Raw genomic sequence first — 12,634 nt, 5'->3', positions numbered from 1 at the left:
AAGATGGTGTCCTGTCAGATCTTACAGTGGAAAGCATGCCATCTTGGTGTAGTTAGCTCAGCTTCTTGCCAGGATAGTGTGGACACTTAAAAAAAAATTACACTAAGAGATCATTCTTATATTCTTCTCATTTCTCATATGTTTAAATATTTAAACTTTGTTTCCTTTTGCTCCTGGAATCTTCAGGCCATGGTAAGTGCTTTTCAATTTATTTCAGCATTCTCTGCTCTTCTCAAACACGCAGTGATTTTATTCATGAGGTAAAAAGAGGACAAGATTGTGAAACAGAGCTACTTGGAAATAAGAAGTTTAAGTTCCCATATGTCTCTGCAATCCCAGCACTTGGAGGGTAGCAAGGGAAGAACTGTCCATGATTTAGGGGCCAACTTAGCATACATAGTGAGTTCTAGGCTAGCCTGGGCTACATAGTGATATACACATACATGCATGGGGTGGGAGGTTTACTGTTAAATTCTCCAAGAATTCAACATCAAGTTCAGTTCTGTGAATCTAAAGTGTATATATACACAACAAATCTAAAAACAAAATAAATGTAAGATAAACATAAAACCAGGAACAAGTATTTTATGCTGGTTAGTTTTAACTGCCACTTGATACAGCCTAAAATCCCTTGAGAGGAGTCTTAATGAAGAATTATAGAGATGAAGTTAGCTTATGGGTATATATGTGGGGATTTCCTTGAATGACCACTGATGGATGAAGATCCAGTCCTTTGTGGGTGGCACCATCCCTTATGTAGGGAGAGTCTGGATAGTATAAGAGAGGAGGAAGCAGCAAACCAGGCTCCTATTTTCTTTGCTCTTGACTATGGATAGTGTGGCTGGCTGCTTGACTTCTGGTCTTGACTTCCCCTAATGATGGGCTGTAACCTGGAATTATAATTCAAATAAACTTTTCCCGTCCCCCAAGATGTTCTATCCCAGCAACAGACATGAATGAGCATTGTTATTAAGGATGAAGAATACTTATCCTGGGCAAGACCTTCAGAAGTAACCTTTAGAGATTAGTTAGCACAATGAGTGAGATGGACACAGGGTAACTTACTGACTTCAGTGTATGTCTGAGGGTGTTTCTGAGCAGATGGGCCCATAGGGATGAATTCTCCCATCCGACTTCCCTTTGCTCTTGGTAGGGTGACATACCCATATCTCATTTGGAATTTCTGGTTTCTACATTTCTCTGTAGCTGTGCTGTTTCTGATAGCATGGCATTTGGATAGGAAGCGGGTAGTGATGGCTGTTTTGTAAGCAAGGCTATTTAAGATGATGTCCCTCTGGGCACCATGGTACTCACTTTTAAAGGTGTGCAAGGGTATGTACCCCCATGAAATATGCAGAATATTCTAGCAAACACCCTGAGAATCATGCAGTATTTGGTGCGATCCAGATCAGCTCTCAAGTCAGGCTGGGTAATATCAGTGCACATGTTTCATAACAGATTGTGACTATCTGTATCTGCATTGAAAACAAAGTTCTAGACATGTCTTCCTATCCCAGAAACTTTTAAGTAGTCATAGCTCTAAGATGGACTTCAATCTTGTCAAGGGTCAAATGTCAGGTTGGGTTTGAGGTCTCCAGCTCTGACATCCAGTGAGTTCCAGCTAAGCTGGTCTGATGTCAACGTCCCCTTTGCCAAAACAGCAACAGCTAGCGTTATTACATCTTTGCTTTCTGAAATGCACACGAGCCACTTAGTCCATATATTAACCCAGTATTATCCTGCCTATTTCAGACCCTGGCTGCCCGGAAATCTGGTCTCTCCCTTGCTATGGTTATCAGGACATCACTGAATAATGAGGAGCTGGTAAGTGCCCTGCCAGTTACTAACTGTATTGATCAGATCCTCAGGAGCATGAGCATTTTATATGAGATCTTGTTTGTCATACTTAGCCTAATGTCCCAGGAGTGACTGGAAACACAAGGAATGCCTGGTTGGCCCTAACTAAACTTCCTGAGAGCTTTGGCTTCACTCTAGGTGATGCTCACACACCTCTATGTTTCTATGGCTTCTATTCTATCCTGATAGCACTTAACTGTTTAGCTTCCTCTACCACCACCCCAGGAAACTCCTAAAGGTATTTTCTACTGAAAATTTCTTTTACTTAAGGCAGCCTCTCCCTTCTGGTTGAATTGCTAGTTTCCTCCTCCAACATTTCACTGTGACCTTCTTGGTATGGTATGGTATGGCATGGTATGGTATGGCATGGGGTAGGGTGGTATTGCCAGGCTCCTACATGCCACATAATAAATATTGTTATTTCTGTACATAATGTACATTCTTATATATAAAGTGAAGTACTAGCAAAACAGAAGATTATGGGAATACATATGTGCTTACCATTTGGATAACATAGGGCTTATGAGTGTGCCATTCATTGTTCTCTAAAATTCTCTCTCTCTCCCTCTCCCTCTCCCTCTCCCTCTCCCTCTCCCTCTCCCTCTCCCTCTCCCTCTCCCTCTCCCTCTCCCTCTCCCTCTCCCTCTCCCTCTCCCTCTCCCTCTCCCTCTCCCTCTCCCTCTCCCTCTCCCTCTCCCTCTCCCTCTCCCTCTCCCTCTCCCTCTCTCTCTCTCTCTCTCTCTCTCTCTCTCTCTCTCTCTCTCTCTCTCTCTCTCTCGGCTACTGGGCTACTGCTTGGAACAATGTCAGGCACAACGTAGATGTTTTACAAGGTCTTGTTGAATGTAAAAACCATTCTGCTTAGAAGACACAAGGAGGATGCCAAAATCTAGGTCAGCGATTCTTAAACCTGGCTCATTAGAAGCCCAGAGGGAGCTTTAAAACCTGCTGATAGCTGGTCACTCCCAGCAGTTCTCTCATAATTGGCTTCAGGTACAGCTTGGGGAGAGAGGGCAAGTTAACAATGTGTATGCCTCAACCATCCTGCTGCAGGGACTCAGTCCTTCTCACTCAGCAGCCTGGGAGAGAGGACAAGTTAACAATGTGTGTGTCCTGGCCATCCTGCTGCAGGGACTCAGTCCTGCTCATTCAGACAGGGCTTTGTATAAAATGTCTCAGGATTATTCCTGCACCTAATTACTTCTGAAGGGAAAATGTATTCCTTGTCTTGGCTCTCAGGACCCAAGGTGGCATAATAACCTTCCTGGAGCTAATGTTTCCAATTTCTCTCTCTGTCATCACAGGACAAACATGATGTGAACATTTCTTATCTCCTTTTAACTGTCACTGTACCTGGCTTCTAATAACAACATATTTCATATTTTTTGCTCTGCTTCCTGTAATTGTCTTCTTGCATCTTTAAGCTCTTTTTTAGACCTTTCTATCAGAATACAGCCCCCCCCACATACATACACATATATACATGCACACATACACACACACATATACATACAGACACATACACACATATAACATGTACACACATATACATACATACATACACACACATAACAAACTCTCACACACATACATATATATACACACATATATACTTACACACATATATACATACACACATATACATGTATATACACATGCACACGCACACACACACACACACACAAATGCTTCAGTGCACAGGTGCTCATTCAGAGTTGTGACAGGGCAGAGAAACTCTTGCTATTCCTCACACATTCCATACATCTTGATACATTTTCTGTTGTAGCAGAGGATTAAAAATACTTTAACTATGTCCTTCCATTTTTTCTTACATATCAGGTTTATGATATTCTGTAATATAAAGTATAATATAAATACAACATAAAATCTTCTACTTCTGGCATAAGAGAAAAAACTCACAGAATCCCAAGCAATTTGCCCATTTTCTTTCAAGGAAATAAAGTTGAAGATTTGACTAAGAGCTTCTGTATTTTGACTTTCTTATACTTTAAAAGATGGCATTCTCCTTGTATTATAACTCAGTGGCAGTGTTTACTCACTCTAAGTCCCTAGATTCAATCCCTGGTAACTCCAAAACAAAACAAAGCAAAAAATCAGAACCAAAAAGCCTGTTTCCAAGCCCTTTGGCTACTACAATATACCATTTCATTTGAGATGTGAAGACTTACTTCAGCAAACAGTAGAAGTCAGTGGGATGCCTTGCGTTTCCTGAGACCCAAGACAAGGAACACATCTTCTCTTCAGTAAATGACCCATCAATCTATTTGTCAGCAACCTAAAAATACTGCCTTTCTTGTCTAAAAGAGCCCTGAGCAGAGAACTTATCTGGGGGTGTTAGATAGATGAATGGACTGCATCAGCTTCCTCTCAAATCCACCAAGCTCGTTTCCCTGGGGCCCCTCTCTTGAAAGGTAATGAAATATGACTTGTGTAGAGCAGGCATATTAAATGTCACTCCTGACAAGCTGTCGGGTTCGGTCATTACATGGGCAAATGACATAAATGCTGAAGTGAACGATTTCCATGCTGCATCTCTGAAGTCCTTCTGGGTACTCCCAGGGGGAAAGGACAGGGGCATTGCCTGTGCACCAAGGGAGTGATCTGGCTGCCTGAGAAACAGCAGGCAGTGGCATTTCAATATTAGAGAGATAGATAGTCAAAAGCACAGTTGTTTCTTCCCAAAAAGGAAGGGCTCTACACTTGATCTTAGCCAAAAGGCCAAGAAGTGATAAGGAAGGGCTCTAATGTCTGTAGTAACACTAGAGACAGTCTGCTTCATGTGTAGGAATGCCTGCCTCCCTGACTCCTGCCAGATGAGGCTTGGATTCCTTTCTAGAAATGCTGATATGGAAATTAGCCATCGTGATACAGTTTACAATTATGTCTTATTCACAAGTATTTCTACTGGCCTGGCATTTGTTCTTTTAAAGATTTTTTTTAAAAGTATGTGTTTGCTGGGAACTGAACTCAGGTCCTCTACAAAAGCAGCCAGCTCTGTGAGACATCTCTCCTGCAGTGCTAGAAATTGTCCCCAAGTCTCACACACACTAGACCTATATTTTGCCACTGGCTGTCAATCTCAACTTCCTTTTTCTATACTTTAGATTTCAATTCTGTTCTATCTCAATACAATCTTTAGCTTGAGGTTCTTAGGAACACAATTCCACGTTTACTCGCTTGAAGGCCTAGAGCAAATTAGAAACACTCTCTTGGCCTCTAGTTTTTAATATGTTTACTAATATAAACATATTGGTTTTTTGTTGTATATACTATATTATATAAGCATATATGGCATATATTATATGTCCATACACACACAATATAACATATATAACATGTATATATAGGTACCTTTTATGTATATATTTACATGTATAAATCAAAATAGCCTTTGGTTTGTCAAATCCTTGACTACTTGAGACACCCATATTAAACTAGCCTCAGGACAAACAGTTCAGTAGCTTCCCTTTGCTTGAGGTCTAGGACTGTGTGCTTGAGTGAGGTGCTGTGCCAAACGTGCCTTAAATCACCAGAACTTGATGCTGATTTGAGTATGTCTGTATGACTCCTGCATCCAGTCATTTCCTGTACAATTGCAACCATGTTCTTTAAATACTAACTGTTGACTTGGTTTTGAATTAATACTCATGTCAGTTATGGAAGGTTATCTTCTCTTGGCTGGTATTGTCATCATGGCCAGTGCCAGGAATTGTCCCCAGGCCTCACACACACAAGGCCTGTACTTTGCCACTGGTTATCAATCCCAACCTCTTCTTTCTACACTTTAGAATTCAATACTGTTTACTTGCTTGTCTAATTAAAATTTGTAAAGATGTGTGTCCTTATAGTCCTATTATTATCTACTTGTATTTTCTCAGTTTTGTAAAATCAGCCCTGTAAGAAATTCATCTTTGCCAACTCTGGGTCTTTCTTTTCTTCATTTTCAATCATATCTTTCTCTTATTTGCTCTCTCCCTTCCCTGTCCTATTTTATTTTATTTTATTTTATTTTATTTTATTTTATTTTATTTTATTTTATTTTATATAAGATCTCATTTCTATAGGCCAGGTTGGCATTATATTCAGTAAGCATTAATTATTATTTATAAATTAATAAATAAATTGCTTTAACTTATTAAGCAATTAAATACAAGGGGGATATTTGTGAAATACAAAAATAAATATCAATACTTATACACCCAAGTGTGTATCTATTTGACCGTAGTGAATGCACGGCACATGTGCCATGCTGTGTCGTACTGTCCTTTGGCCTCCAAGTCACTCCCTGTATCCCTTTCCATCTTTTTTTGGGGGGTGAACCCTAAAATTTCTTTGGGGTGTGATAATTATCATCTCTAATGTAATAATATAAGTAAAATAATATTATTTACTCAGGTTTTTCTTTTGACTCTACTAAAACCTTACCTAAATAAATATTAAGATCATGGATCAGTTTTTCAAGATGGCTATACAAATGGGTTAATCCACTCTGACATTGTGTCCAGTTTTTTACACTGGTAAACTTGGAGCAGTGTTGTAGCAGTGAACTTCTTGTTTAAAGGACAGTTCAAAGGTCACATTGTAGACAGTGTTCACCTTATGGATCTCACTGATGCTTGTGTCTATAAATAGTGAAGCTGTGACACGTGCCACTTCTGCATTTCTCTCCTGAAAGATATGAGCCCAGTGAGTGTTGAGTGCAGGGACACTGTCTCAAACAAGAATCATACTTTTCTTCAAGCTATCATAATGAGATTCTTTTAAGTATGTAAAGTTCTTGGTTTATAGTATCTCAAGAGGGAACCCCATAGAGTGCTAAGAAAATGGACCTTCATCAATTAGCAGTGTAGCAGGAAACCAGGGGAGAGCATGACACAGAGACAGCCAAGCATTGCTCCTGATGTATCTATTAACATTGGCAGATGGCGTGCTGTTGATGGCTTACAACACCACTCACTACTCTTGCCAAGAAGCCTGATTATTTTTCAGTCATTTTATATTTTTATGATACTTACAATAAAGAAAGCTGTTTACTTCTGTCCAGTGTCCTAACACTTCAAAAAATAAGGTATTAAAGTAATACCTTGATTTCTCTCTCAGCACAGAGATTTTTAAACCGAACACTTGTTTAGGATCTGAAAAGCCCATTCCCTCTCCTTTCTGCAGAGGCTTTTCAGGACATGAGACAATCCATAATCCTTTTAAAGGTCTAAGAACTGTCTGCACACACCAAAACTGGCCTTCCTTGTTAAAATATGTTAAGTAATATAAAAATAATATTATTGTTTTTCTACTTTTACATAGATAAAGCACAGCAAGGGCATTCATCAAACCATGCATAACTCAAAAACAAAATCTTAATTATATAATTTTTATTTTTTAGTTTCTTTATATTTGATTAATTGTGTTGTGGCATATATGATTTATTATAATTTGAAAACTTCATGTCTTTTAGAATGCAGTGTTTGTTGTGAAAGGTTTAAAATAGATTAGTGTCTTAGTCAGGGTTTCTAGTCCTACAATGAAACATCATAGACCAAGAAGCAAGTTGGGGAGGAAAGGGTTTCTTGAGCTTATACGTCAACACTGCTGTTCATGACCAAAGGAAGTCAGGACTAGAACTAAAACAGGTCAAGAACCTGGAGGCAGGAGCTGATGCAGAAGCTATGGAGGGGTGCTGCTTACTGCATTGCTTCCTCTGACTTGCTCAGCATACCTTGTCATGGTACCCAGGTCTACCAGTCCAGGGATGACAACTCTTACAATGGGCTGGGCCCTCCCACATTGGTCACTAATTGAGAAAATGCTTTATAGCTGGATCTCATGAAGGCATTTCCTCAACTGAGGCTCTTTTCTCTATGGTCACTATTGCTTGGGTCAAATTGACATGCACAAAACAAGCCAGAACAATTAGCAACATGCCATTAGCCAATGGAATCCATTTAAAGTATCACATGTTTTTTTATTAAATAACTCTAGATAATCATTCAGTGAATGTTTGTGATCCACCAATGGTCATTACAGCCACCTGCCTGGACAGTACCAGGCACCATGGAGAATACCACATTTAACTTTTATCTACAGCGAGACCTTTCTTGTGAATTAGTTGGGAAAAAAAATCTTTTCTAAGTAATGAGTGTTGAAAATCATTCCTTGAGGAATAAATTACCTAAAACATTGAAGGTGAAGTGTTAGCAAGGCTCCCCAGTCAGGGAAGAAGGGTCTGGGTGGAACATGAAAGGTATGGAGATAAGTTCAGACGGTTATGGTTAGCATTAAAAATGCTTTCCACATACTTAATAATTTTACTATATGCCAACTAAGGCTAAGGTTAGTCATATAAATTAGTGTTTTGATTTTATAAGACAGGGCCTAGCTTAGGCTCTGCGCGCTGCTGTGAGTGGTAAAATATCCATTCTTGCTCTCCATGTGTGGTATAGTGAGGCACAGTCATTAACAGGTGATTAGAACTATGGGGGAACTGCAGAAAAACCTGTACACAAATGGAGCCTACTGCGGTCTGTAAGACTACTGGGGAGTTCTTCAGTAAAAACAGCCAAAGTGGGCTTTAAGAGAGAAGAATAAACGAGCAGAATGACAGGTTAAAAAATCATTACTTACCTCAAAATCAAAGGCTCTCCCAAAATAGCAATTTCAGTGGAAAAAATGATAAAAATGGTCTATTTTGTGCGGAAGTTCCCCAAAGCCACTGATTTGCTTTGCCTTGTTCCCACTCTTAAACTCACAGAAAATGCATGTCTTCAGGAAGACCTTGCAGGCATTGATCTACCCCATTTCTTCCACCACTCCCCACAACTTCGAGGTCTGGACGGCTACCACACCCACCTACTGCTATGAATGTGAAGGGCTCCTGTGGGGCATCGCAAGGCAAGGCATGAAGTGTCTGGAGTGTGGGGTGAAATGCCACGAGAAGTGTCAGGACCTGCTCAATGCCGACTGTCTGCAGCGTGAGTACTCAGGCTGTAGAGCCTGCCTGTGTCTTCACACCAGAGCTCTGTAGCCTTTTGTGTCAACATGCTCTCTGAGCTATCTCCTAGCACATACACAAATGAGCCACTGATGGCCAACCAGTCATAGACTTGATGCTATAGTCTCTGTTCTTGTTCGCTTTCCCCTTGATGTAATAAAATACTCGAACCAAACATGGAGAAGAAAGGATTTGTTTCGTTTTATATATCCAAATCTATCATTAAGGGAAATTGGGATGGAGACTCAAGAAGAAACTAAAATGGAAAACAAAGAGGAATGTTGCTTATTGGCTCATTCTCTGGGTTATGCTTAGCTATCTTTCCTAGAAAGCCTAGGGAACTGTGCTCCTCAAAGTGGGCTGGGCACTCCTCTATCAATTAACAGTTAACACAGTCCCTTATATATAGTTCCATAGGTCAATATGATTGATGCAACTCTCCAATGGAAATTTCCTTTCCCTGGATGATTTTGGATTGTGTCAAGCAGACAATGAAAACTAACCGGGTCATCCCCATACGACTGAATTAGGAACTAGAGAGTGTAGTCCTTAGGCTGAAAGAATATCCTCAGTAGCTGTAGAACTTCAAAGTGACCTCCAGTGTGTTCTGTTAATAGTTATGTGTGATTGTGACCATATACAATGTTACCCAAAGTGGAGCCAGGACACACTCCAGAAATTAGAGCTGTGGATGTTTTCCCAATTTTATCTTCACTGCCTGATGGGTATCCATCTGTATGGATATTGGAAATGGGGCTCCTGTCTTCTAAAGGCAAATGCAGCTAGGCATATTGCCCTTGCAGTAGTTTTTTAATTTCACACAAATCTGTTTCCCTGAAGTGGATGAATATGGCTGATAAAATTTACCTCATAGATTAACTGAGAAGGCTACATGAACTAGTTCATGTTGACTCTAGCAATACCATAGGCAATATGAATGAATATGGCTAATAAATTTACCTCAGGTATTTCTTGATTTGTTGAGAAGGGTGTGTGAAATAGTCTGTGTTGATTCTAGGTATACTGTATTCCTATGTGGATAGGCTCTTTATCCTTTGAAACTTCTGAATGGACACCTCACTTTGTTTTCTATTAACAATTTATCTTAACTTTTGTTGTTTAAAATTATTTATCTGATAGCAGATCCAGAAATTCCTGTCCTCCTTACTCTTGGCTATATATAAGTTGGCTCTGCCCCACTGAACTTTATTCTGAAATTCTCTTTGAAAAATGCTATCAAAGAAATCTATTTTGTGTGAGTTCTGGTTTTCAACACAATGCCTTGTCATGGCAACATATGGTCTGACCCCTTGGTTTGCAGTCAGGGTAAGGTTCATGGATTGCCTAGAAATGAGTGAGACAGAGGAAAGTATGAGACCGTTTAGAGCTTCAGTGACAGCTGGCTAGCTGCCGTCAGTCATGGACATAGAGCTTCCTCATGTTTTCTGTGCATTAACATTCCCCCAGCACAACTGGATCAGACTAAAGCTAAGTTAAACAATACTATGTCTTAACAAAGTGTCAAGTTTCCCACCCATCTATCCCCCTCTTTGTAAGCCTTGAAGCAGAATCTCATGTAATCCAGGCTAACCTTAACTCATTATGTAGCTGAGGATGACCTTGAACTGATTCTTCTGCCTCTATGTCTTATGTGCTGGGTTATGGGTGTGTGTTGCCATACACAACCCCTTCTTTGAAAAAAGTGTGATTAGGAATGATCTCTTAAAATAACTCAATGTTATTTATTCAACCTAATAACAGTTAAAATTAATCTAGAGGGTTGAGAGATGACTCAGCAGTTAAAAACTACATGTTTTTTCAGAGGATCTCAGTTTGGTTCCCAGCATCCATTTCGGGTAGCTCACAACTATCTATAACTCCAGCTCCAAGGGATCCATTGTCACTTCTGACCTCTATGGGCATTGCACTCACGAGTACACACACACACACACACACACACACACACACACACCACATAAAAATAAAAAGTAATATCTTTACATTTTAATCCTTGTAATTATAATGAATTGTAAATAAGCATTTTGATAAATAAGAAGAATAGAACAGTAACAGACATAAAGAGTATTGCCATCTAAAAATAAATATTGTGAATCTCTAAGAGAAAAAAAAATGCTTTAGTTCATGCCTAAGAAATGGGTTTGTTCTTTTTCTTTTGTCTTTTTTTTTATTAAAGATTTCCTCATCCATTGAACTCAAGAAATATTTCCATGTTTTATTTCTATTTCTTAAACCAGTATTTCTTATTTGATATTGAATAAATGATATAATTAAATTTTTCAAAGATTTTTTTCATTAAGTTGAACTTAATTAAAACAGTAGCCCATAGACATACCATCAGGCCAACCTAATGTAGATAAAGCATCGTTGAGACTCTCTTCCCAGGGCATTCTAGGTTGTGTCAAGCTCATAATTAAAGCTATCTATCATGTGTATACATTTTGTGGTAGTTAAGTAAGACAGAGCAGCCTCTCAGGGGTGAGACCATTCCCTAGGCAGAGAGCCATGAACTGGGTAGAGTCATTTAATTGAACATTTTCAAGTAAGGAAGTAAGCACGCCTGTATGCATTCATTTCTCTCTGCTCTTGACTGAATGTCATATGACTTCCCTTCTGTGATGTAATAGGTTGTAACTTTGAATACTTTCACTTCTATTTTTTTAAAAAATGATGAATTTTCATGTTAAGTTAGAGAAGTTAGAAGAGTTAAAAATACTATATAATAATCAGGATAGATGTGGACAATCCAGGAGGGGACATTTTCTGTAATAACTCTGACCTGTTTCTTCTATAAAAACCAACATCTCCACATGGGTCAGAATGGAGTTCTGTAAAGATATGTATTTAGCATCACAGATTTTCCTAAGAACTAGCAAAAAACTTTGAAAATCTCTCTCCAAAATCAGTGAGGTTTCCTTTAAAATTGCCTGTTTCTTGTTTTAACCAAGAAGACAGTGTAAGTTTATATGTATAGCTGCCTCCCAAGTGCTGAGATAGGTGTGAGCCATCATGCATGCCTGGTTCAAATTATTTTACTTGATCATCCTCACAATTTAGAAAAGATTCAAATACAGAAACAAAAAAAAATGTACACATAATGTTGGATCCTAAACTAATGAGGCTCCAGAGTCCCACAAAACATGTGTTTTAGACCATATTAATTCCTGAGGAGTTCAAGAATCACATAAGGTCAGAGTCTGTCACCAAGTGTTCAGCAAGCAGGCATTGTAAGGTATGTTTTCTGTCTCCTCCACTGAAGCTATGCCACGCTTCTGTGTCCTAATACAAGTCCTTTTAAATTCACAGCATTTATAAGATCTGGCTATTTCTGTTGTTTGCAAATTGGATATTGATTCCTCTCCCTCTGAGGTCCCATTACCAATGTTTGCAACCATGATATTTTGAGACACTTAAATAGGTTGAATATATTGAGCATCCCCGTGAGCAGAGAATTTATTCTTAGAAGAAAGTAAACAATATTTACTTCTCTATAACTTAACCCTCATGTAAGCTCTAAAGATGATTAATAAATAAATGTGGTATAAACAATGGGTAAAGGCATTAACAACTACAATGAAAAGTCACCAGGCAGGAGAAGGCCACCAGAGAGATAGCTTGGTGAATGTAAGCAATGACTGTTCCTGGACAGGACTCAGGTAGGGTTCCAGAACCTTCATTGTGGTTCATAATAATCCACAACTCCAGTGCCAAGGGATCTGATGCCCTCTGACCTCCGTGGGCACAAGGCAT

General features: G+C 39.2%; 1 protein-coding gene across 1 annotated transcript in view; it reads left to right on the top strand.

Moving 5' to 3' along the window:
* Unc13c (unc-13 homolog C) overlaps window positions 1–12,634 on the top strand; it is a 502,014-nt gene that overhangs the window by 216,851 nt on the left and 272,529 nt on the right. Inside the window, exons 7-8 of the mRNA XM_085844784.1 lie at window positions 1,753–1,824; window positions 8,627–8,846. Of these exons, the coding sequence (XP_085700910.1) occupies window positions 1,753–1,824; window positions 8,627–8,846 (292 nt within the window). The remainder of the gene's footprint in view (window positions 1–1,752; window positions 1,825–8,626; window positions 8,847–12,634) is intronic.

Source organism: Mus caroli, unplaced genomic scaffold, assembly GCF_978045245.1.
Source record: "Mus caroli unplaced genomic scaffold, Mus_caroli_1 scaffold_11, whole genome shotgun sequence".
Taxonomy (NCBI): domain Eukaryota; kingdom Metazoa; phylum Chordata; class Mammalia; order Rodentia; family Muridae; genus Mus; species Mus caroli.
Note: the sequence above shows the minus strand (reverse complement) of the source record. Positions and strands in the feature narration are given on the sequence as shown.